Raw genomic sequence first — 27,045 nt, forward strand, 5'->3', positions numbered from 1 at the left:
ACTTGTGGGTTGAGATAAGAACAGTTTAATAATTAAAATAAAATAGTAATAATAATAATAAAAGAATATACAAAGCAAGTGATGCACAGTACAATTGCTCACCACCTGCCGACCGATGCCCAGCCAGTCCCTGAGCAGCGGCCTCCCCAGCCAGCTTTCCCCAGTTTATGTACACAGTTTATGTGACTATGACGTCACATGGTATGGAATGTCCCTTTGGCCAGTTTGGGTCAGCTGTCCTGGCTGTGCCCCCTCCCAGCTTCTCACTGGCAGGGCATGAGAAGCTGAAAAGTCCCTGACTAGTGTAAGCACCACTTAGCGACAACTAAAACATCAGTGTGTTATCAACATTATTCTCATACTAAATCCAGAACACAGCACTGCACCAGCTACTAGGAAGAAAATTAACCCTATCCCAGGACACTTATCTTTAGTGACCAGTATTAAATACTTGCATCTCTAGTTAATTTTCCCACAATATTTCATTCATCATTGGTAAGAATTGGTACATTAGAGGCGTCATTGGGGCTGAGTGATACCGTTTCAAACTGGAGGGCTGAGGTCTGTGTAGTGGTTATTGAAGAGAATAATTAAGAGATTAATGGAATAACAGGAAAATAATTGCAACAAGCTGTCAAGAAGGTCATTGCTAAATGTTCAGGTTAAATAACAAAACAAAACCCAAAAACCCTCCTTGCATTTTTTTACATTCTTCAGAATTATGTGAAAGAACTCTGTTTCCTTCTGCAAATCATAATGAACATCATGTCAGTATGTCATTATATGTGGAAAATCTGTCACCAGGATCTGTCACCCAGCACTTTCCCTCTCTTGCTAGCAAACACATACACCTTACTGAGGAAATAAACTCTAATGGCAAGGAATGACAACTCGGGGGACGAGGGACAAAAAGCCCTCCACCTCTTGGGCTGAATGCTTGCATGGCTATACCTTAAATCATACCTCTGGCAGTCTTTCACTGTCCTTCCCAGTGTATACCGGGGTTGGCAAATTTACCTGCCCACAAAGAGCTTTTGTCGCTGCTTTTCAGGAAGGGGAAAGAAAAGCAGTCAGTCACTGCCCATTCAGCCTGATCAACCTTTGGAGATGTACATTTTAGGTGACAGCTATTTATCTGCTTTATTATGAGACGGTTCCTTAGATGGCAGTCTTGGAAGCTAGAGACTTGATTTTAATTTCAGCCCCCTGCCTCCTTGGGAAAAGGGGTAAGAGAACTGGGCTTTCATTCTTCCACTCATGAAATGGAACAACAAGCCTTCCCATAGTTAAAATTTTGACTTAAGATTGGAAAAAGGCATTAGAAGTACAAAACTGAACTTAGATTATTATTCTGTTTAAGCACTGGAGTTCAAGTGGTTGACTTCAAATGGTCAGTCAGTGTATCTGTATAGAGTGAAGATGTAAAAAGGCTATTATTTCAATTTCAAGTGAAACAAGATTTTCGAGATATCCCAAACCATATTAGTACATGAAAGAAATACTGCAGTTAGGTGTCTTGTGGCTGTCCCTGGAAGGCTGCTTTAGGGATCACAGTTTCAGAATATTGGACGATGAAAAGGGTACAGTAAGCCAAGACATGCTTGACTCCATTGCTTTAAGCAAAGGGACTTTGATAATTTGAAACTTGTTCCGTATCCCTTACCCAATATATTGTTCATAGCACTAATCTAAAAAGCGCGACCAAGTAAAAGTAGATTTAATGCCACGTTATTTTTATTAAGATGGATTCTTTTTTCGAGTGTTTTGTTGTGCAAACTGTGACTGGGGCCACAGTCTTGCAAATAGTTGTACACAAGTTGTCCCATTGTGCAGTGAGACTACTCATATGCATGGCTTTGCCTATGGATGCTGGCATTTGCAGGATCACAGCCGTTTTCATTAAAATTATGCTTCATCTTTAAAGCAAGTCACTTCTAGTGAAATTACACGAGCTTGATAGCAACACCACCACCCAGACTGGATTCATGAACTGTTTTTTTTTTAATTATGGAATTTAATTATTTTTATTCTAATATTTACTATTGAATTTAATTTTGATTTTGTTTTTATCACTTAAACATCCTAAATTTCAGGGATTCACTAAAATGTGTCACATCATTATAACTCTTATTATGAATTATTCACAGTAATTACTGAGTTGTTGCAAACTTCATTATGAAATTTAAAGTACCGGAAAATCTGGTGGTGATACTGTTTTACTCCTTGGATGTTCTTAAAATAAGTCAGAGTCAACAGATTGCAAAAATATGCAATTACAAAGTTATTAAAATGCAGATTTTTGGCAGGAAGCCACTGTAGTCTCCTATGTTCACAGCTGTCTATTTACAGGAAAACTGCCCTGAGCAGCCTGTGGTGGCTTCTTTGAGCTATTACAGTTGATTGGGTCAGTGCAGAGGCCTCTCTAAGGACTAGGTTCAGTAACTTTTTACCTCCCAGGTCATAAGCTTCACTTGAAATTATTTTTCTAGGCAGGAGGGATTGACAGTAGGCCATCTTTTTTGCCCTGTCGTGCTGATGGTAAGTCCAGGGTGCCTCTCCTGAGACTGTGTATGTGCCGTACCTATGTCTACACAGATGGTTCCTAAGATTAGCGTGTGGACCACTCAGCTGGCGGGTGTAGCAACATAAATTTTGAATTACACTTTTGAGGTCAGTGTAACATGCGTTTTCCCCAGTCAGAACTGGCTTTAATCATTGCTGCCTCCCTAGCTCTCTGAGAGCAGGGCATACTGGAGTATTAACAAAGTGGCAGATGCTTTGCTTTAATGAAGAAGTAAGCACTGTCATCTTACCTTCACCCTATCCCCCATAATGTCACTGGGTGCCCCTGTTGTTTTTTCTTTCAGTGACTTGGGAACAAAAATTATGACCTACTTAGTGTAAAAAAAGCTTTCAAAGTTGGTGCTCAAAGTGTTGTGTGCAGATATTCAACACCATTGCTGGCAGCCAAAAACTGCTTTGTCTATGGTTTAGCGTCCAAGTAGGACCAATATGTGGTGGCTCTTTCTCAGTGACTTTTTTTTGCAACGTGCTTTCAGTACAGACTTTTGTCATTCATTTGTGTAGCTTCTCCCAAGAAGCAGAGTAAGTTCTTTTCCCTCCATGAAATTGTGAGACTGGCACAAGCCCTGAAAAGGAGGGGGAAGTTTCTGCAAAATAAGGTGTGTAGCATCTAAACGGCAAGAAACAGCACAATGAGCAAGTTATCCCTGCTGTGAAACTGGGGTGATGTTCCCAGAGTGTGAAAAGGCAGAATTTCACATTGTCTATGATAAAGTATAATGGAAGAGCCTCCCCTTCTAAAGCTCTAAATGTCTGATGCTGTTGGGGGGTTGCTGGCTCTGTGAAGCGGATGCCATTAATATCGATGAGGGTCTGTAATAGTCTCCCACAGGACAAGTGACATTTAGGGATTCAAGACTGACATAAATGAGAAATAGAAAAGGACCATTAGAGAATACATTAGAATTGGTTAGTATTATACTGTCCCATTATACATGGGACTACCTGGTAATACTTTAATTTATTCCTCATATAAATACCTTTTCTCTCTCAATAAAGTCCAGTCTGTGTTGCCCCAAAAAATTCAAAATGCGGCCACCCTGTTTGTAGATTTTCCTAACTGATAATGGAGAGCCTAAAACTTTTAAGACATTAAGTCATCATTTAAAAATCAGGTGCATCCTAAGAAGCTTGTATGGGAAATAATACAGAAAAGCTTACATGGATATGTTGGAAGGAGGAAGATGCAGTGAAAATCCTAACAGAACCCTTTAATCTCAGCATTGCCAGTGCGTACTGTGTTATACAGGAGAAGGTGTTTAGAGGTTACCGTGAACAGAGAGAAATACATCTGAAGAGCTTAATTTTGAGGCTCTCCGGAGGTATAAGCACACCAGAGGGCTGCAGAGACGCAAAGCAGAGATGTCATTAAACCACTGAATTGTCCTTCCTGTGCTGGTGTTCCTGAGCCATCCAGGAGGCAGGCTGGATGCCAGTGTACCATGCAGCAGCTTGGGACTACTTTAGTTTATGCCTATAGATATGGCCCCCCCAGGCAGTTCAGCTGATGTAGGAGTGGCGAAGCACAATGTGCTTTTCTTCTACCCTGACAGACCGTCTCCTTGGCTGCAGAATGAGATACATGGTGAAAGAGGAGGAACCCAGAGTGGGCACTGCCTTGTTCTTGGTCATTTGCACAGAGGGCACACCACTGATTTCAGTTCCCAGTCCTGATTTCTGCTCTGTGGGTGGAGAAGTGTGCCCCTAAACACAGTGGTGGGCATTCCCTATGCTGCTGATAATCACAGTTTTCAGAGTCAACACAGGAAGAAATACTATAAAAATCAGGACTGGCAAAAGTACCTAAGAACGTGAGGCCACTTCCCTCCAGAAGTCCCTCCAAGGCACGTTCAGGTATGTTTTTCCTCGCATAGTTTTAAAGGTCCTGAACCAAAAGAACGTTAAAAAGCAGGGCTGAAGGTCTGGGACCATGCTGAGGCTCATCCAGAGGGATTGAGGAATGAGGGGAGAGAAAGTCTTTTCTATCTGCGGTAACCTAGAGACTGAATCTCCACAAGAAAAAAGACAAAGGGTCAGAGCCTGCCCACTTTCTCCTGTGCCTTTCCAGAAGCGAGTAGATTTTGATTCCCAGAGAAAACAAAAAGATAGAGAAATGCAAAGCAGGTTGGGTAGGGGGTTTGAGAGGCTCTCGGGCAGGTGGGTGATGATGCTGGAACCAGTGAAATGGGCTGTGATCAGGAAGTAGAAGAGGAGCGGTGCCAGTGTGGGTCTTACAGTGTAGGGTGCTTGAGAAGATGTAGGGGCAGACTGATGTCACTAACCTATTGTGCACTCCTTTTGCATCGGTGTTGGTCAATACAGGGTTAACAGCAGCTTTGCCCATTAGATACTTTTTAGGATTAAACCAAGAAGGAGGGAGGCAAGCTTGCTTGGTATTAAGCAGCCCCCTGTCTGGGTGCTCTTCCCCATTTTCTCTCAAAGTAATCTATTACCACATCTCCAGAGAAAAATGACCCCAATCTAAAGATTAATAGACCAGTGTGTGGATGTTTCCAGTGATGTGTATGAAACTCAATTTTTTTTGTCGCTGTATGCACCGAGGTGTCCTTTATCAGCAGATCTCTAGATCTTAAAAACTGGGCTGATTATTGAAGAGGGCAGCAGGCAATTTAGGGCACACGGTGTTTTCTTATGACAGAAGCACTGTGAAGTGCAGTAATTTATGGTGATAAATTGCGGCCGTCAGAATGTCTAGATCGCTTCATAGGATGAATTTCTAAACATACATCTCTAGTTTGGGTAGTGGGGGGTGGGAAAAGGGGTATTTGTTTGAGAGATTGGAGGGAAGATAACTCCTGCATGTACCATTTCTTGAAAAGTAGCACAGGACTTTCACGTGTTCCTGAAATTGGCTCGTCACTACAGTCAGATTAACCCAATTTTGGCTTAATGTGACAAGAAAAAAAATTCCCTCCTCCATAACCAAGCTCCAACGAAAGTGGAGTGTCAAGACTGAGTAGTTTTTGAATGCTAGGTCTTTCTTAGCAAAGGTTTTTCAGTTTGGAGTTCTGTGTGCATGCCAAAATGTAAAGCCAGCTTGGCTCAGGCAACACATATGTAAGTGAAGCAAGCCGCCTTCATTTAATCAAGAGACAAGAAAAATTGCCATAATCATTGTAAGAAAACTGCTTTGGGGAGAAAAGAGAGGAGTTTTCATACCATGTTATTATTGATGTGTCTTACCATCATTAAGGTTATAAATAGAGAGATTCATTTAAAAGTAGGAAGGGCTTTGCTAGGCTAAGTTTTGTCTTGTTTTGCTTGCTTTTTAAATCAAGAATTAAAGGCACTGGTGGGTCCAGACGTTGTTGTGAGAGGCTACAAATTTCTCTGTCCTTTTTCCATCATGTTATATGGTCAGAGGTTTTAAAAGGACTGAGGTTTTTACGATATCAGTGACACGTCTGTGTGGACTTAGCTTAAGCACATGATTTAGTACCTCTCTGAACTGTAGCCTGCAGAAAAGAACAGTGAACTAGACCTACCTAGGTAAGGTCCAAATTAGCTATGAACTTACCCTAAAGATGAGCATGCATGTGTCTTGGAATTGCAGTTGTCCCTGAAGATGACAGTGAATGTACTCAAACGGCCTGAAGATTTGTACTGTTTGAAACTGGTCTCCCTAAGGAACGATAGTGAGGTCTACTAGGTGTTTTCAAAGCGGGAAATACGTTCAAAGTTTGACCCATCATGACCCATCTTGACTTGCAGATCTTTTGCAAAGATGACCCTGGATTACAGCCTTCTATAAAGTGTGAGGAGTTTGAATTCCAGGATTTTCAGAGGGGCATACACTGAAATTAGTCCCATTAGCAATTAAGGGGTTTTGAGGGGAGGGCTTGGTGGTTTAGACCATCATGATTCCATGCAGAACTTGTTAAAATACTGGTGTTAATACTACATCAGACTGAGCGTGCTGTGGCATATGGTCTGATACTACTACCTGTAGAAGATCAGAATTTAATCCAAAAAATCTGACATTTGGTTCCTGTTCTGGAAGAAAAGGTTTCTGTGTTGACAGACAGACAGCTGCTGTGCATGTCATTTCCTAACCTTGTCTCCTATGACTTTGTTATACAGAGCTGCATGCACATATGCAACAGAAGGAAAACTTCAGCATAACCTGTTTACTAATGATGGTTCCTTTAGGCTGAATGCAAGCATGGCATATTCTTATGAGACGCTTGTAAAACTTTTATTTCCAAATAGCAGCAATGAGTAGTGGTTTCCAGCATGTCTCCTGGAGCTCTGGAAATCGGTATTTTACTCAGCACTAAGAATAAAAGCCAGCTGGGATTTGTTCAAGTAAGCTCTTTCCTCCTTGATGTATTTTAATATCTCCAGTTTTGCCACAAGTGTCTTCAAGTTGGTATCATTTCCCCTTTTGTCATTTTTTTTTTTCAAGACTTCAGCTTTCTATGCTAGTGGTCCAGAACCTACCAGTCTGCTGAAGATAAACTAAAACGGGGTGTCTCTGTTGGGCATGTACCATCTCCTAAAGGAAAAAAGTGAGAGACTCCAAATTTTGAGTTCCTCATCTTTCTACTGAAAGGAAGTTTCTCTGGATGTTACCTTTTGTTTCAATATGAAAAAGGCTGATGGACTCAATTACAGTTTTTTCTTCTGTTTTCAGACCTGAACTAAGAAAGCACAAAAGCAGCAGTGCACTTTTGCCTGGTATATTGCAATGTAATTGCACCATTCAATAAAAATTACAATTGGCTCCGCAGTATAAGGGAGAAGGGAATGAGAAGCTGGCAGGCAAATTCTGGCTCACCTTAAATGTATGCATGAGGAACACAGTGTGTATCACTAGAAGTGTAGATAGGACTAGGCCCTGGGGGTTATATTCTCATTACATTACCTGTTCACAAAATGTGAAGGGGGAGTAGACTGGCAGACTCCTAAACTTATTAACGATTTTCTATTTGGGGAAGATTAAGTTTTGAAGAACAATATCCAGTAATCACTGGGGTACTATTTATATCATATATATTGTGATTTATATCATCATAAACTCGTGTCAACTTAACTGATTTTAATAATGATTATTATTATAAAAACCAGCAACTCTTATCTCCGTCACTGCACACGTGCTGTGGTAATGAGGAATTTTCCTTTTTTTTTCCTTCTCTCTTCTGCTCCTTCACACAATACCCTGACTTAACTCATTTTTCCTCTCCTCTTCCCCTCTAGCTGTCAATCGCTGTCACATTACTTCGCATCATATGCACCAAGAAAAGCAACTTTTTCTATCAAGTAAGCCAATTCTAAAGCTGCCTTCCCAGAGGCTACACAGATTGTGCAAGCTGGAGGAACTCAGGAAAGAGTAAACTGGACAATAACAAAGGCTCCCAGAGCTGCTTCTGCCTGCCAATCTTTCATGCATGTATTCACACAGCGCTATATATAGGGCATGCCTCCAGGGCCAGAATCATGTCTATCGGCTCAGCGAGCAAACCTCCTATCCACACTATTAATCACAGTAGGAGGAGGGAAACGGCTCATTACGCTACATCAATGATATTGTCCATCCTGTCTTCTACAAATTACAGGAGTTGTCTCAGTGTTGCGTTCAGTATCCCCTGACTTTTGAAGTCCATGATCCAAGAGAGGAAACAAAACTTCTTAACAGGAGTGTTTACCTGTGGGCAACAGAGGTTAGCCAGCAAACTGCATTTAGTGAGTTTAGAGTGCTATAGCAAGGCAAGCTTTCCAAGGGATGTTTTTCCTACTGTTAAATGTTTGGTAGTGTTCCTTCCCTCTCCCAAAATGATAGATTTGAGGGACTTTTTCTGTTCTGCAGCATTGTTTTCAAGCCCCTCAGTCTACTTCCAGTATCGTTTGTGTGTGTGACATCTGTAAGACATCCTTTATGGCTGACTGACTTCAGGTATATTTGAGTAAGAGCTTCCTGCAGTATTCTGGCCTTCCTTAAAGGTCCTGTGCTTTGCCAGAGAATCCTATGACTATTTATGGGTACCCTTTCGAAGCAGCATGCAGAGATGATGTTAGAAGTCATATAACTACATTTTTACTCACAGCTTTTAGCCTTGACACTTTATTGCTCTCTTTTCTGCTTATGTACCTGTAAATGAGCCCTGTACTTCAAAATCTGTATCATCTAGGTTTCACTCTTGCACATGATGTGACATGACAAACCTCTTGCCATGTACTGACCTCCTTGCTGCAGGGCTCATCTATATCAGTTCTGTACAGACCTTGCAAGGTTCTCCAGCTCTTCCTGGAAATGTTGGTGTTTGTTTTCTAAACCCACCCTCCAGTAAGGTTTAAGCTCTTACCAGACTTTCTCCCTGGCTGATTTTGAGGATCACTGCAAAGTGCTTCCCTTGGTTTCATGAAGTCTGCATTGTAGTGGGCATGCATGTGATGTTATTTTGGTGGCTCTTAAAACAAGCCTGCCTGTTACTAGAAGAGCAGTAACAGGTGACAGTGATAGGTGACTATGCCTTAAATAACAAAATAGATATAATTGTTCAGTGATCACCAAGCCTGATGTAGGGTCCAAAGCTTGCATGAGACATCTCTAGGTTTTGAGGGTTACCTCGGCGATACACTGGCCTCTTCCATATCACTGGGTGTTTTGTAGTGATATGTAGCAATATACTCCTGAAGTTATGATATTAGGAGGAATATGTGCCTATCTCCACATCTTCCAAGAGGTGAAATAGAGTTGTAGGTCTTGCTTGCTTTGAGACTTCTGCATTTGGTTAATTATGGAAAGTGTCTACTCTGATTGGAATATCCCAGGATTAATCTTTAGACATATCAATATATTCTTGGGTACTTCTGCTTGCTTTGTAAGCATGTAGACATCAGAGATTTTTTATTTGGATGTTGTAGAACATTTAGGATAGTAGAGCATAGAAGAATTCAAATTAAAGGATTATAGCTATATTAAATTTTTCCTATGAGCATTAGTCATAGATACATCCATCTTTTAATGCACTATGCAGCAGACTTATTGAAACTGTTGGTATGAAACCTCATAGCAGTAGTTAAAGGAATGCTTGTATTTTGGAAATACTGTGTGCTTTATTATTGATCTGCCTTATTTGAAAGTAGAAATTCATGTTGTTGGGATTTTTTCAATTTTAAGCAAATGTGCCTAGTTAAAATAAGTTTAGAAACAACATAGGAAATAAACCCTTATACCTATGATTCTTCCCCCAGGATAAAGAGGTACTCACTCATACTCATACCGTTTTAACTGTACTTATTTCCTTTTCTAACACTTATGCCACACCTCTAAAAAGTTGCATTAGTCTTGCTGTAGATGGCAGGTTAATGAGAAACTTTTTACAGTGCTATATTTTCATCCTTCAGATACTTTTAAGACAGACATGAACTTAAGAGGAACTTAAGTTGCTATCATTGTTTCTAGAACTAACAGAAATGTTTTAAAAGTAATTTTTAGCAAAATTTGCTTTTCCTCTGAGATAATTTTGCTTTCAGTAAAATTTTCCCTATTTGCAAAATAAAAAAGTATTTCACATCTGATGGTTTTAAACAATTGGTCAGATAGTTAATGTCTATGAAATTCTGCTAGGTATCATACATTTTGTGAAGTAACTACAAAACAAGAAAGAGTGGAAAATGTTGAGTACACCAAATGGCCAGGATGGGAGAAGCAATGTCAAATAAGATCCAATCTTATTTAGTAAGTTTGATTTTAAGTTCAAAATAAAATTCAGAAAGGTGGCTTCCTTAGCTATTGATAGGAATGTTTCTCCTACAGTACCCCTCAGACACTGGTAATTAGTGAGGAATGACAAATGTTTGCAGATTACAGTAATTTCAGGTGAGATAAGGAACATCCCAGGCTATAAATCAGATTTACTTTATGGAAGCTCCCTATAGCCTAAAAAAAGAGGCTGTTTGAGGGTGTATTTCCTTACTTGGCAATTGCAGCCGTCATGGTCTTTTAACCCCAAGTGCTATAAATTGGTTGGTGTTGGCAGAAGTAGACAAGCTGTTGGCTTAGTCATTTATTTTACATGTGACTACTGGATTTGTAATACCTTTTCCTTCCCATTCCTTGCAGTGTGTTAGGAGTGGTTTATGGGCAGGTTAAAAGCCAATGTCAAGTCCTCCATACAGTAAAACTGAGAGCCCGCTGGCATGCATCACTGTGCCACGGCATGACTGTTGCAATCATAGAATCATAGAATTGTTCAGGTTGGAAAAGACCTTTAAGATCATCAAGTCCAACCGTTAACCAATGTGTTTGAAAGTTGAACTACATGTAATCAGTTGCACTCTTAAAACTTTAATGTCTTTGACTGCACCATGTAGCACTACATTAATTTAGCGGTACATTTGGCCTCTGCATTTGAGGGTCAAGAGCTTACATCACCTGGCCTGGGCAGTGTCTGACAGGGCACCGCGTGATTAATGCAGAACCCTTTAATTCCACTCAGCCCAAGCAAAAAGCATGGTATAGCCCTGCTAAGGCAGTATTCCCTAGAGGAGAAAAAGCAGGAGAAAACATCCCCAAACCATTGGAGCCTTAACAATCACAGGGCCTGGAAGTGCATGACATGTTTCTGAATGTAGAGGATGAATTGCTAGCCAGTTTGCAAAAGGTGGGGGGCGCTTTTCAAAGGTCAGGAGGAGGAAGCACACCAACACCAAGAGCATTGTTCATATTGGAAATCATTACTTGAAATCAATCGAACTTTTCCAGAGTGCCTAACTAACTAAAGGATCCTCAGTAGCTAGTTTTCCACTCGAATAAAGTCTTTGACAGTCAGTGAGACTTAGGACTTGGCTTTAATGATGAATCTCCCTTTTTTAATTTCGGGGACAAACATTATATAGAAGCTGTTTGTATTCAGCAGCATTGACAACGAATCTGAATCTTGCATCCAAAAAAACACTGTAAAAGCAAACAGACAAAAACTTTAAATGAGCCATATGCACTGACTTACTGATTCATATACATGGCAGATACCACTCCTGTGCCCTTCCTGAAGCAAAGTGCTCTAATGGTGGGTGAAATGGAAGAAGCAGGTTTTACTAGCTAAAATAGGCTTTGCTGTGTCATGTTACATTTTCGTTGGAAATTTAAAAAAAAAAGCTGACTTTATAGCTTAGAAAGAAGGAAGATTGCAAAGACACAGTGGGCAACACTATTTCAAAAAAAACCTTTATTTTTTGGAGGACATTTAATCCAACTGAGTGACTGAACAAAAAACAGTGTGGTTTGTAGTCTGCTGTTGAATTTCCTGTTCCGTCTCAGGGGTGGCAGCAGATAAACTTTGCTGGATTCCTGGGAGCAAGTTTGGAGGAGCTGCAGCTCCATGAATGTCAACAAATGTTCTAAGTTTACCATGCAAGTTTGAAGATAAATGGAATAGAATTAATAAGCATCAGTAATGGCTTTATAATTGAAATAGTATAGACATTAGAGGTACATAGGGTGTTAGTAATCATATTAATTATTTGTTAACAGAAAGACAAAGTAATAAAATTACAAATCAAAAAGCTTAGTTGTTCACATCTAGAGGGACATTTTGTAACAGAAATAATTGCTTTTGCTTCATCCTCGGGGTGATACTATCTGTGTCTAATTGTTTTTCCTGAAGAAAGCAGAGCAATCTAAAATTCTAAGTAATGCACAGCAATTGTAGGGGTGAAAATAACCACATTTTAGAAACCTGTTACAGTATCCCACCCCAACTCAGTGAAAGGAAGCAGTGCTGCTAGGAAGGCTAAAGATAAATGGAATTACTTTTCTATTAGAAGTATAATAGACTTTATTAGTTAGTCACCTGTACTCAGAATAGATCAGCTGTCAGGGAGAGCAAGTAGATGAACGTGTACTTTGTGGGCTGTCAGGAGCAGATCAGTGTGGGTTTTTTAAATAATAATTACCCACTTCCATAGAAATGTTTTAGACAAAAGCACAGCTGCTTTATTGATGATGCCTTTTGTGCATAAGGATGAATATTCTAGTCTGTTCTTTTCATTTTTCCATGTAAATGTAATATCATATTTCCATAAAACTCTTTTAGGAAGTGGTGCTGTTCGCTATTAAAGCTTGCATAATAAAATTATTTGTCAGGGATTTAATTTCATCGAAGTTGGTTATTTGTAATAAAGTGCTAGTAGCTAAGAGGGGCTGCTGCTTGCATTCAAGGCTGGGGATGTCCTTGCCCTCTGCAAGCCACTGTGCAACCAGCTGTCCCGGGATTCAGTGTGACAGGGCACCCAGAAGGTATCATCTTTTTTTTGCACCCTGATCAGTGCTCAGAGGTGAAAGCAACTGTTCGCTTCCTTGTGGTCAGAGGAGCTCTTTGAGCACCAGGTCCACTATTCTGGCACAGTTTAATAGTCTGTCTGGTCTGGCAACTTGATTGACATGAGGTCTGGGAGCAAGAAACTCTGCAACTGCTGGTCAAGAGAGTCCGTGGCACGTATGTGGCTCCTGGGGGCCACCCAGGAGTCTGAACGGAGCAGCCACGGACTGGGTCAGTTCTGGTGGGGGCTGGACTTGGGGGGGAAGGGTTTAAATCTGCAATAAGTTGAACCCCTCCCAGAGTTCAGAAGATCTGCTTTGATCTTCACTATTGTAACATTGCACGTTGTGTACAGCCACCTTTGTTCTGCCACAAATACTGGTTCCAGCCTGCTACAGTTTGGCTGCTCTGCTTCCTGCCCCTACAAAACGCAGCAGAAGCTGGAGTTAAGGACTGAGCCTTTACAGAGCTTTACAAAGCTTTACAGAGCTTTGTCAAATTATATTTAATTTAATTTTGGCACTGTAGCCCAGTGACAGAGCAACTTGTGCAGCAGAACAGGACTCTGGATATGGAGCTGAGCTAGTGCTGGCAGCAGTGATAAGCAGGAGAAGCTAGCATGCTTAAATTTGTTTTTCAGGGCTGGCTAGGGACTGGCTTTAGATCAAGTCCCTTAGGAAAATTGCATCCCCACCACAGAGAAAGGAAGCAGAGCAGTGCTAAATTTGATGGCAGACTTGACGCTGGGGACTCTTCCTACACGCTGGTAGGCAGTAGAGGAGGTTGGCTGAGACCGTTGTGCAGCGTTTATGGCAGTGCTGCTCTTCTCCTCCACGGAGTGGATGAGCAAGATCCCCATTTAACCCAAGCTGTGTAGGTATTTACTGAGCAAATATCCATATACCCATATTTCAGCTACAGGCCCAGTTTGGGTGTTACAGGAATAATCACTTTATCTGCACATTTTTGCAAACGATAGGAACAACAGTACTATAGAGAAGCTGGAAGACTTGTATTATGCATGTGTGTTAAAATCCTCTTTTACTGCCTCTTGTGAATTTATGAAACTGAATGTGACAGGATTTATCAGGATTCCAAAGAATAGGAGAGAAAAATAATTAACTATGTGTTCTGGTTAACTAATACCACACTTAAAAACCCACTGAAGGATAGATGGGTTTCTGTGAGAGGGTGGGGTTTTTTCATCTTTATATGAAGTGCTGGAAAATGACTGTGGCTAGAGGCAAGATGTTGATCAAGGTCAGTCCTGGATCTGGTTGTGTTGAAAAGCTTTCTGGTGCCAAGTTGTTCAAAGCCTGAGTACATGGATGTAGTCTACTAGCCCTGAGATTTGGGTCAGGAAAAGATTGCCTCTCGTTCCTCTCCCCCCATCTTTCTTCCCTGTCTCCAACAGCCCGATCACAAAGAATGTAGGGGGAATTTCACTCCTTTCTGCAGCACTGCATGTGGTCATTTGCTAGGATCATTTGGATAGCTTTCTCTAACAAATTCAGTATATTTCACTATTAGATACATCGTATAAACTTGGCGGTGTAGCAGCTTTCAAAATAGCAAGTATTTTTAGGTTCTTTGCTGTCATGTCAAACCAGAGCTTCAGACCTAAATGCCAAGACAGAACGCCATTGTTTTTAGCTAATCTTGGGTTTCAGTGTTGTACCCGATTGCCATCCTCAGCTTTGTGTGACTAAGTAACGTCTCTAAAGCATGGCAGCGTAATAGGATGATGTGCGCTATGAGGTGTCTTAACCGTATTAAGTTTAGAACTAAGACAATTCATTAGCTGATGCATCTCAGCATTACTCTTGCCCCTTTTTCTCATGAGAATAGCATTTTTTATCTCACAACACGAAGTAGAGACAGACCAAAATAGCAACAAGTTATTTTGTCTAGATTATATGCAAGATCTCCACAGTAGTGACTGTCAAACTGAAGCTATATTTTATTTCTGCAGCTGTTTCTTCAGTGCTCTAACACTGTTATTAATAGTACCTGTCACTTGTACAGCCCCTCAGAGTTGTAAGTAGTTTGATAAACATTATACAAACTCACTGGAAAGCATCAAAAATGAAGTAAACGCTCTGCTTCTTACTGGCTAAACTAAATTCTTTAAATTACTTCATTGCCCGGCTTTGCCTTTAGCTTAGCAAAACAATCCTCTAGACCAGCTAGTTTTCTGACTTTCTTCGTACTTACATTTTTGGTAAATCACTTCTACTGTTGTAGCATTGGTACAGCTTTATCATATCTAGACTGGAAAGGCACTACTGAAAATAGTATATACCGTTTCCATGTCAGACTTTCTAGGCCACTTTAATTAAGAAGCTAAAGTGATTTTGAACAAACACTGGAGCACATCTTGTTAGTAGTGCTAAAATGCTGCTAATCGCCATAGAAACTTCCTGCAGTTAATGATTCTTGTTGATTTTGGTGAAGCAGCAGTAGCAGCAGAGACGTTAGTATAGAAAGCGCTCTATTTCTTAGCCTCATTTTTATCAGCTTATCATTTTAAATTGCCACCAAGCAGGTGATGTGACAGGAGGAGTTCAAGCTATTCTTACAGTACCACCATGATTACAAAGCTGGAAAAATATGTGGAAAAAAATGCGTGCTGGAAATAAATGTGAAAACTTCTGACATCCATTTGCATTTCTGAAGGCTCACCCAACATGGGTGGTTTCTATCCAGGGTAGAACACACAGTTCTGTTAACGTATTTTTCTCTCCTTTTAAATGAAATCGTTAAGCCTTGACAGCCAGTGCTTTTGTTGTCACCTCCTAAATTCCCACCGCTGTGAGGCCAGGCAGCCTGTGCTCCAGAGCCCCTGCCCAGAGTCTTTGTCAGCATCTGAACCGGTGGAATAACCATCTGGCCCTGCCTGCTGGGCCCCCTTCACCCCATAGCCTCTCGATGCTTTCGTGAGCCTGCTCGTACAAATCTGTTGAGATTACAAAACCATTGTGCTGTGCCACAAAACCAGGTACCAAAAGTTACAATAGTTATAAAAATTGCCCAATGCAATCTCTGCTTATTCAAAACTCCCCTTGGCCCCGAGGGGATCTGTGGGACAGGGCTAGCCTGTCCCCTCCCAGCAGACTCAGCAAGCCTTTATGGTATTTCTGTGTTGTGTCCGTCTTGAAAATAGTTCGTGTTTTATTGTAAATTACTGTTATTTGCAACTTCCAGTTTTGCAGTTCCCACTGCACAGAGATCAAGGACCCAATTTTTCCTTTGTATACATCAGCGTAAATCAAGATTAACTCCAATGAAGTCAGTCTAATCACAAATGTAAAACTAGGACGAATGAAAGGAAAATCAGGCTATAAACTATTTCGTTTTTATTTTTAAATAGCAAAATTAATGCTGCTGTTCTGCAGACACAGGGTGACCTGCAAAGTACTAGCTCATGCGTTACTAATGCATCTCCATTTAAATGCAGATTTTTGCTCCTAACACAGAACTTCAGGGAAATCCTCTCCAGATAAACTGTAATAGGATACCAAATGGTAATTCAGTATTTCACTTTAACTTGTGTTTCAGCTTATTGATCTTGATTTTCTATCATTTTGATGCAACATTCGCCTAGGGGGAAGAGGATTACATTCACTATAATAAGGCTTTTAATTAATAATTAATTGATATTCCAAACATCCATGCCAGCAGTGGCAATCTGCTTGTATTCCTGTACCTATTTCTATTTTCAGTGGTGGAAATCAGCAAGATGTGACTTTACATATTGCAGGAAGTAATTGAGAGACAAGTTGAGAAAAGGAAGCATAGTATAGATATCACGACATCTATGTGGGACGTGCTTATCGTGATGGTGTTTTGTTCTCAGTCATTTGTGGTCACAGTAGCCAGACCCTGACTTGCTGGTGAAATCCCGTGAAGTGGGGACCCTTGTGCTACGCTGCTGCATTCAAGGGCTTTCCAAAAGGCTTCCATTTGCCTACATGTCTTCGGATAAAGACATGAGGCGTTACCGTTCAGCCATTCTCACACTAAAATCACTTCCTTCACTAAATCTACTTCTGGTAAGGAGGGACTCACACCTCATAAACTCTTCTTCCAGCATGACCATTAAATACTGCAGTTAAATGCCTCAGCTGTCCAGATCCCGCTGTGGTTTTGGTATAGATGTAGGAATAACCAGAGGGCCTGCTTGTTCAATCAAGTATTTCACATTAATGACAGCGTTTGCTTTTGCCATATATGATATATTTAAGAAAAAATTTTTTCTCTGTATGTGCCTCCCTCAAACCCTGCTTAAGCGCAACTTATAGGATGTACATGAGACCTTGATATAAGCTCTCTTCTGCTAGACTAAACTTTGTATATGTGTCTTAAATAGTACAATGAAGTTGTAGGAATAATGTTTATAAGTCTACTACATCATGAATACAGTTATTGAGTAACCTGATATTGAGAGTTAGTGATTTTGCAGTGCCTAACAAAACCCAATCTATTATAATTAGAGTCCACGCTATTTGTTCAGTTTCCAGGCTGAAAGCCTGCAGCGCAATGGTGAAGATGTTGCAAGCAAGGCTTAGGTCTCACTTTCAGCACTACCAACTAAAAAATAAAGCTCCCAACCATGGTAGAGGTATAAATATGATAAGAGTTTTTAAAAGACAGTTTTAGGTTTGGGCTTTGTTGGTTGATTTGTTGGTTGTTTTTTTATATAGCTTGATTACTTATAGGGTGCATTTGGTTCACATTTCCAAATGTTGTTCTGGCAACCGTAAGATTCATCAGCTTTCAAAATCTTATGTCTGAGATTAACATTTTCCACATGGCATCTTCAGAATTGTGTATTTAAAAAAAAAAAAAAGTATCAAAAGATAAGCAATAAAATAGTGGAAGTGGGCAGTCTCAGGGTTAATGTCCTTTGGGACAATTATAGGAGAAAGGTCCTTTGTCATATAATTTGGTCAGCAAAAGGGATGTCTAAGAAATAATGATCTTTGTGATTATGCTCCTTTGGGAAGCTCACCTATGAGCCCTCAGATTTCTTCTCTAAATTATTTCCAACATTCTAAAACCATGGAAGATTCAACTACCTGCTATATAAAATAAAAACTGCTAGGAAAACGTCCCTCCACTACCATGTCAAAATAAGCCCTGCCCATGACCATGGTTAGGTCTGAATTAGTGATATATTGCAATCCATCAGACAGAAATGAGAATCTTCCATTACTGATGAGAACATAGGGCGCACCATAAAAACCTGGCTTATAATAGATTTTGTTGTTTGTTTTTTGGTTTGGGTTGTTTTTTTTTTTCCAAAAGGCAGGAATAGCATTTGCTTTTAGTTCTAAAGTCCAGAGTTGTCAGACTTCAAAACCACACCACAGAACTACTACGTAGTTACCTTCTTGTGTAACCACTCATGACCCCCACTGCTTTCCTTGGAGGCCCGGCCACCTAGGCTCAGTGCCACCGAGACAAGCTGACTTTATAGATGGAGAGTAATGAAAAATAGTATAGCTACACTGAGGGACCTGGGTAGAGTATTTTTCTCATCAACAGTCTATTACCAATAAACGCAGTTCGACTGGAACCAAAGCACTAAGCAAAACTTCAGGGGAAAAAATGTCTAACACTGCAGGAAGGGGGGGGGTGTTGTTTTCAGTTAATCACTTCTGGTTTTATCCAAATCAGCTCTTGAAGGTTCTCATGAAAAGCAAAAGACTACTATTTGTCTACAAGAAAATTTTCAGTGGTCCAAAATAAAATTTCTTTTCATTAGAGAATTCTAAAAATCCCAGGGTTTTTGAGATTTAGATTTTTTTTTTTCAAAAATCACAACATGAAATCCTTTCTTAAAATCATTTTTGGTACCCATCAAAACTATGAATACTAAATATTAGAAAATAAAAAGGTTGTTTTCTTTGGAATGCACGTCAGAAAAATAATCTCAATAGCAAGAATGGGTTGGGTTTTTTTTTTATAGGTTTTTTCCCAAGGCAGGGAAGTTAACAAGACTGAAAGCCATTTAAAAAAAGGGAATGGATCAGGTATGAACTGGTAAAACTTCCCACTTCTTTGACCTTGTAAACTTCACATCATAATGCATGACGCAGCAGGAAGTTTTCCTAGAAGCAGTAGGTATGTACATCCTCTTATTTCCTTTACTGGCTTAAACCTAGTTTTTCACATTAATTACTGTTCATTTATTGAATGGAAAGCATGCATTTTTAATTGTTAGCTGAAATATTGGCTGGTTGTGAAAGTGAGTACTTCAAATTGGTCCATTTGAGCCACGTGAATCAGCAGCACTGTTTTTGAATTTTTTTCACTTCAGCATTTCAAACTGTGATCCTTGCAGAGAAGAAAATCTGATAGAGAAAGATAAAAGGCTCCATCTAGTGGGCAAGAACTTTTTATTTAAAGAAAAAAAAAAAGGCAAGATTTTCACTTAATTTTATGCATGAAGAAATACTGCTTTAGATTTTGCTTCATTAAGCTGCCATGTTGTTCTTAATTCTTGCCGTCTGCAGAGCCTTTATTTCATATGCAAAGCTGAAACATTAAGAATTATTCTGACAGTCTTGGGCAAGAAGCAATGATACTAAATGAAGTGGGTTTATACAGAAGAGTTGATCCACAAAGTTCTTCCTCCCCCCCCTCCCTTCAAGCTTCAATATATAGTAACAAAAAAATGGATAATCTGTGCATCAACAAGTATTTTAAACTATTTAAGGTTCTTTCCTACTTAAAACTGACTGGAAACATTTATAACTTGATCATAACACTTAACAAGGTATTTTGGGAGTATTTTTTACACAGGGAACTCTGCCCATGTGTTACCTCATCTTCATTAAACGACCTGTTTATCTGCGAAGGGTGAAATCTGGGTTCTCTGGCAACTCAGTCCAGTGCATCAGCTTCTGCAAGGCATACCCCATCAGCCTCTGCTGTCTCTTCCAAAGGCAAACACCAAAACTCATTCATCCTGGCATTTGTCTAGGAGCCTGCCTAGCACTATTGTGTGTCCAAAATCATCCTGATAAAATCTAGCACCTTTATTTTAGGTACATAATTGATCTAGTACTCCCCCCCCCCCCCCCCCCAGCTGAACTTCAGCACTGCATTGCAGTTATGCTTCAAACTCCTGAGAGATTCAAATGGCAGGACTCTTCAGTTTAAAGCAGTAGTGAAACTCGGGTGTTACTCCCTCATTCCAACCAAATACAGCTAGCAGCTGAAACCTTTTCTGCAGTTCATTTCAGGCTAATAACAAGGGTGGGAGCAGGAACAAGTAGCAGCAAGGACAGATTTGGCAGAAGAGACACTGAACCACATTGTATGTCCTGCCTTTTGTCAGACTCTTATTTTCAAGCCATCCAGCCTGGCAAGATCAATTCCTCCTGTGCAGGTTCCAGCAATGGGTAGACAGTGTAACATGCATTGTAATAATACATTACTACACCCATTTACTATAGCCCATGTTCACATCCACAATTGGAGTATTTGTCTCCTGTGCAAATCACAAAATAGAGCTTATTATGTTATTTTGCACACCTCTTGATCACAGGGAGATCTCCATTCACAGTGGGCCACTTGACAGCAAATCCAGAGGATTCCTCCTTCAGTATTAATGCACGATTTGGCAGCTCTCACGGGCCACACAGACTTGCTGATCTGCCTCAACCATTCTCCCCAGCTGCAGCTCTCATTGTATCCTCCACGGAAATGTAACTCTGTGGTGCCAGTCAGTAAGAGCTGTCATTTGGCTTATTTTACAGACTAAAACAAAGGATAGTCTTAGCGTTCTTACTCTGAACCTTTACATGAGCAAGGACTAATACAGAACTGACTAGTCTTAGAGTGCCTTTGGGGAAGTTCGTATGTTTGCAAAATGCAAGCAATGCTGCCTCCAAAAGGGAGGAAATGGCAAGATAAAAGTTAAACTGCATTTTTTGGTTTGGGGGCAGCTTGTATCTTTGGTCTCAGCTTGTAGGAAGTCTATGTAACCCTTAAAACATGTCAGCTAAAACAATACAGAACGGTTGCTTAAAACTTCACGGATATTTCAAAATTATCATTACAACTGCACTGTTAGCTGTGTTAAACTCTCCTAAAATGGACATTAGCTATTTGTTAGAGTAATGCCACTTGGTTTCTAATGCACGTGGACACCTACCTCACTAGGCATGCAATGGAAGAAAAGATACAAGTCACTTCAAAGCAAAAATTGTTAACCACCACCACTTTTAGCTGCTGGCCCACTTTTAACTGCTGGCCTTTGCTCGAGAACTGTTCACATTTTAAGAGATTATAGGCTTGCTGCTGAGCTAAAGCAAATTCCATGTTTGGAACTACAGTAAGATCCTCTGCCTCGTTTTACTTTAAATACCTTGTCCAACGCTGGTACTTGAGCTGATGCTAATGAAATAGAAATTTCCAGATGTGAAACTCTGGGGAACATTCGACAACCTGCTTTTGTAATAATCTGCCGTAAACTCAAAATGCTAATTTGGGGATTAAGTATTAATTTATTCCCTCTACAGGTCATCGGATAGTCTCATACAAGCCTTGTAATTAATATTTAACATAGCTATTTTAGATGTTCTTTATCTATCTGGGTTAGATTTACTCAGCTGTTTTATTCCTTCTTTGCAGGAGCAGCAATCTTCACAACAATAAATGCACATCAATGCATTTTTTTCAAGAGTACCACTAAGTCTTCTACTTATTTTTTTTGGCAGCTAACCAGGTGCTGAAGTTTGGAACGCTGGTCAGTACTTCCAATACCTATGACGACTCCAGGATTGTGACCATCGAGACAGACAAGCCTTTGCTGTGGACAATGGCTATCAAAAGATAAGATGAGCTACAGCTGCCTTTTCTGATCTGACGGAACTCAAATTACTGCAAAATTTCACTGAATTAAGACAGTAAAGCTGTTCCGAAAGATGTAAGCAGGCACTGATTTTATGTACTGAATGGAAAACAAGTCTGAAATAAAAGTCAGTTGAGATCAAATCAAGATTAGTAGCAATAATCGAGTACTTCATTCTGGTACCTCACACTACTTAATCAGAAGACACATGAGCTGCCACCCAATGCAATCACAAACAGAAGTGAATGTAAAGAAACTGCTACTGCTTATCTGCTTAGTTCAGACTATTCTTACAGAGTATTTTATTCCAATACTGAACTATTTTTTCCCCTTTTGCCAAAAGGAAATACAGTAGACGCTTGCACATAGTATAACTATATTAAAAGGTGGTAACACTAAGAGTAGTTAACCTCATTTTGCTGTCCTGGTTTGTAACATATGTAGGTGCTGGTGAAGATTTCTCGAGAAGAGGAATAATTGAACTTTTCTGCTTAGGAAGCAAGTCTGTGTACTGAAGAAGCTTCAGTTTTGCCGTAATACCAATATCAGACTTCCCAGTATTAAGTGCTTTTAAAGTCTGTAATAGAAGTAGCATTGTAACTTCTGCAAATAGCAAATGCTTACAATAAGCTTTTTGGAGTGAAATATAAATTTCTTCATTTCAATCTGAAGAGGAAGAGCACTGCATCTACCAGAGTTTTTGCAGGCTTAGTTTTTAAAATCAAAATATCCAATCATTTAATAATGGAAACTTCCAGGTCAGCAAACGCAGACGCCTTTATAATTCTATGTGCAGTTGCCTTACAGAACCAGTATCCAAAATGGGTGTATGTCCTACCCAACAGTGCGAACAAGTTGTTGATTCGCTGAAGGACTGCTTAGTATCTCCGACAACTAAATTAACCACAAACTGTACATCTTAGTAACCAGCTAAGTTTGGCTTTCTTAATTGTGCCATCAGAACAAGGATTGGCAATGCAAGTTCTTTATTTGATGGAGTTTTTTTCCAGTCAAGTACATACTATAACCTAACAGGACTTCCAAATGCAGAAAGGAATTAGGGGTAATGATGGCGATTCCAGAAATTAGTGACAAGAATTTCAGTTGATAGACCTTTAAATCACCACTTGAGAGGATACAGTAATGCTGTTTTCTTCCTGCATACTTTTGCTGGAACAATGCTGTTTACTAAGCAGTAAATTAAGCATTGGGACAGCTTCTGAAGAGAGGCTGTACAGTTGTCACCCTGCGAGGTTTTCACACCCGGCCGGACAAAGCCGTAAGCGACCTCGTCAGAACGCAACACTGACCCAGGTTGAGCATCCTTCCTACCCGAATGATTCTATTATGGTTGAAAGAAGTAACAAAACAAACAAACAAACCACTCTACTTGTACTAAAAAAAAAAAAAAAAGCCTATAATGTATACAGGTATGATCACATAAACTTTAAAAGAGGAGTAAGATGACAGGAATGTTTGAAAACCCAAACTGAGCTTGTTTAATAGCAAACAAGTTACAAAGCTGTGAAATCTTTGCAGCAAGTGTCACAATGTCTTGTTCTTCATGATGAATATTCAGCCGCCTCTGTTGAGAGAACAAAGTAATCAGTTTCAACTAATCAAGTGTGATCAAGTGATCCCATCTGAAGTCTAATTTATCTTCCCACCATTGCCTTGTTAGGACAAACATTACTACCTTTACAGCTTATCTCCTATTTTAAAACATTTCTCCTTGCCTAGAGGACCACTCTTACAGGTATAAGCAAGCCTCATGACATGGTCATGGAATAGCATTTAACCTGTTCCAGTGCTAGAAAAGGGATTACATCAGTTCTGGAGAATCTGAGAAGTTTTAATTGGTGGTGTTAATACATAAGTACCACGGCTGCCAGTCAACTTAAGGGTCAAATTTTTCATGCTGCAACGTTCATTCCAAAAGGTATTTTACAGAATGCAGTTACACGTAAAACAGTTTCAAACATATCTAGCACTCAGTAAATGAAACAAGACCAACTTTGTTCTGTGCCCTGTCACCTTCTAGCACAATCACTCAGTTTTCTCCACCTTAACATCCATGCATTTACTTTGGATACCCAAATTATAAACTGGAAACAGTAAGGGTATGTAAGATCCAAATAAGGTAAATGTTCTATGGATAAACACACGCTGAGGAACTGGAAATCAAAATATTTGACGTTCAGTTTTGAAGCAGAATACTCAAAAAAAACCTGAAGAACTATGGATCTAATATTTTGCAGCATGCTAAATTAACGATCTACTTCCTGATCAGGTCCTTTGAATCAAGTAATACCTGTCATATTACACTAACATGTGAAATGCACAGATACTAAAGCAACGCGGATCCTGTAGGGCTCGCTAACATCCTCTATTTAAAACTGAACAGGTACAAATGAAGGTAAAATGTAGTGAAATTGAAGGTTCATATTTACTTACACAATGATATTGTTGATTGGGATATGGATCAATTTGACAAAGAAACCAATAAATCCCATTATCGCAAAGCCTATTGCTGTTGCCATGGCAATCTTCTGGAACTCTGCAAAACCAAAAAAATTTTAGTCTAGGAAACCTCGAGTATGGCATAGAGGAGATGTGCACTACAGTGACCAAAGGAGAGCGAGCTCTCTTTAGAAAATGGTAATGTTAACACAGGAAGCAGTTCAAAAGCAAACTGCATTGACGTTGAGAAACAAATCCTCTTTTTCAGAAGACACGTGAGATTTTAAGCGAGAAGATGCTGCTTTCCACAAAGCATTGCCGATCGCAACGATTTTAAATAGTAAGCAGAATCGGAAATACACACAGTTCATAACAATTCATGGAACATTTATTCCATTATCTTTCCTTTATACCTCTTACAAGCCCTGAAAATAATTCCCAATACAGTATCAAAAATGGAAAGGCTGCATTTATGGTTGTCACAGGAAGATGTCAGTAAACTTCATCCTGAGCATGTAAATAAAGCATCGTAACTACTACCATTAAGGGCAACCAGTTACATTCTGGTTATAGTTATAGCTTCTCTCTAATGCCTTTGAGAAAGTCCAAAAATCTTCTCTTCTATACATCCAGAAACAAAGTTCCTGTCCCAATCAGGCAGTCACTGACAAGTGTGAAGTACTGAATGGGCACCGCAGAAAGCAATCCTAGCTCCTTTCCAGTCTCCTAAAATGAAGCTTTTCCTCCAAGGTCACGTAACAAGCAGTTTCCTCCAGCACTTCCCCCAAGTTGACTGCAATCAGACAAACCTGACCGGTGCATTTGTCTTTTCAAAGCGCAAACAAGTTCTCAGATCAGTTTACCTAATACATGAAAACTATTACTTGCCTGTCTCAAAATGGCTGATTTCAGCTACCTAGCCTATTTCATAAGGTGAGTTTTAGTAGCGCTCTCACACACCTGACTGAGTACATACCAGAAAAGGACACATTCAAGTTTATTATATCCAGAACCATAAACCCATTAACAACTGGACAACTGCTCAAGTTTAAATCTCATACTGGAAGCTGAGAACCATTCACGACAAATAAATCAAGTCACGTATGGGAAGATACACGGTAAAGTATAAGATGAAATAAGGACTGTGTTCTGTTTTACTGTGTGCTTTACCTTTCCTGTCAGGCTTGGTGCATCTTTTAACAAGTCGTATGGAGTCTTTTACAAACTGACGGCTGGGTTCCACGAATTGCATTACCTGATCCATGATTACCTGCAAAGATGAATGGATTTAGTATTGGTGGTGCCACGTAGGTACTGAAAGAGAGAATTTTTTAATTACAGAAGTAGAAGCAGCAATACAAAATTTGTAAAGACTTAAGATAACTTAAAATTTGTCATATTCCAACCTAACTTGACTTCAAAAGATACTTCCACTTCACAGAAAATAAAGACACTGTGTCAATATATAAACATGATGACCTACCGCCGCCTGCACAAAATATGAAAAACTATGCCTTTCAGCATAGAAGAGGAAAACAACAGCTCCATCACCGCTTGCTTTCGGCTTATGTCCTGTTACGTTTCTGAGAAAACTATTGAAGACTTCTAACTGGACAGAAGTCACCCGTTTCAAGAAATCCCCAAGCCAAAAGCTGGTGCAGGCTTGGTGAGCACTGACAGAGATAACACGGCCTAGTTTTATTCACAAAACAAGCATCTGCCAGCGTTGCCGCGCCAAGCAGGACACCAGGCTAGAGGGACCTGCGGTCATTAATCAGACCCCTGACGCGAGGCTCCCTCCTATCAGACCCTCTCACGTCTCCCTGCTGAAGCGCCCCTGAGACTCCCCTCTTTACCACTGCGGCCGAGGCCGGGCCACCCTGCCTGCCCCAGCTCCCCCCGCCTCGGGACACGCAGCACGGGCCAGCGGCCTCGCTCCAAGGGGAGCCTCGCTCGGCCCCCCGAACCCGCCCCGGGGCAGGCCGGCGCAGCGGGCCTGGGAGCCGCACCCGGGCCCGGGGCCCCCTCCCTCCTTCCCTCCGCACCCCAGCCCCTCCGTCTCCTCAGGCGGGGGGGCGCCCCGAGCAGGACGGGGAGAGGCCGGGGGTCCCCGCGCCGCCCTTACCGGTTGCGCAGTCGAGCGAAGGCCACGTCGCACAGCGGCGGAGGGCGGTGACGTCACCGCGTCGTGCGCGCGGTCGCGCCCTTTCCCGGCGGGGCGGGGCGGGCTTGTTTTAGGAAGAAAAAGGAGGATTTTGAGGGTCGGTTCTTGTTTGTTTGTTTGCTTTTTCTTTCCGGTTCCCGCGGTCCCTCCTCGCTGCCCTCCCTCCGCCTCGCCAGCGGAGCGGCCTCACGTGGTGCGTGGGCAGAGGGGCCCCGGCCGGCGGCCACCGCCGCCCCGGCCTCTCCCGCCGGTCTCTCCCGCCGGCGGGGCGCCCCGGCCGCCCTCGGGGGAGAGGCCTCAGCGCCCCAGGGCGGGCAGCCGGCCCACAGCGCGGGGGGAGGCCGCCGGTGGGGCTCGGCGGGGGCCGTGCGCAGCTGTGCCGGTCGATCAGCCTGTGGTTCATCCAGGCGGCGCTTCTGTGGGCGTTTGTCAGGGAATTCCGCTTTTCCGTGCGGGTGCAGCCATAGGGCCCAAGAGCCTTGTAGCGGGGAATAAAGGGAAGGTGGTACCGGTATACTACCGGTAGCGAATGCTGTTCGAGGAAGGGAGGGGGAAGAAAAAACCCCACATGAAAAACTTGTTCAGGCAGTGGTTGCCCGTGGGTCGGACATCCATTGATCTGTAGGAGCGCTGAAGCCATTGCGGGCTACAGGAGTTCATCCCCTTTGAAAACATCGACTCCTGTGGCTTTT

The 27,045-nt window shown here is 41.1% G+C and overlaps 2 protein-coding genes across 6 annotated transcripts in view; one reads left to right on the top strand and one right to left on the bottom strand.

Moving 5' to 3' along the window:
* The window catches only part of TPK1 (thiamin pyrophosphokinase 1), a 318,844-nt gene extending 296,968 nt beyond the window's left edge, over positions 1-21,876 (top strand). For 4 of the 5 annotated variants that reach the window (XM_076330745.1, XM_076330750.1, XM_076330748.1 and 1 more), the window contains 2 exons: positions 7,801-7,863; positions 21,596-21,876. In XM_076330745.1, the coding sequence (XP_076186860.1) occupies positions 7,801-7,863; positions 21,596-21,714 (182 nt within the window). In that variant the 3' untranslated portion in view covers positions 21,715-21,876. The remainder of the gene's footprint in view (positions 1-7,800; positions 7,864-21,595) is intronic. The other variant, XM_076330747.1, reaches the window with a different exon arrangement.
* Positions 21,877-23,202: 1,326 nt separating this feature from the next.
* On the bottom strand, positions 23,203-26,386 carry SEC61G (SEC61 translocon subunit gamma). Its single transcript, XM_076330751.1, has 4 exons — positions 26,315-26,386; positions 25,360-25,459; positions 24,184-24,286; positions 23,203-23,314 (listed from the first exon to the last, which is right to left on the bottom strand). The coding sequence occupies exons 2-4, from the start codon at positions 25,451-25,453 to the stop codon at positions 23,305-23,307; spliced, it is 207 nt and encodes a 68-aa protein (XP_076186866.1). The 5' UTR covers positions 25,454-25,459; positions 26,315-26,386; the 3' UTR covers positions 23,203-23,304.
* Between the last annotated feature and the right edge of the window lie 659 nt (positions 26,387-27,045).

Source organism: Aptenodytes patagonicus, chromosome 2, assembly GCF_965638725.1.
Source record: "Aptenodytes patagonicus chromosome 2, bAptPat1.pri.cur, whole genome shotgun sequence".
Lineage (NCBI taxonomy): Eukaryota > Metazoa > Chordata > Aves > Sphenisciformes > Spheniscidae > Aptenodytes > Aptenodytes patagonicus.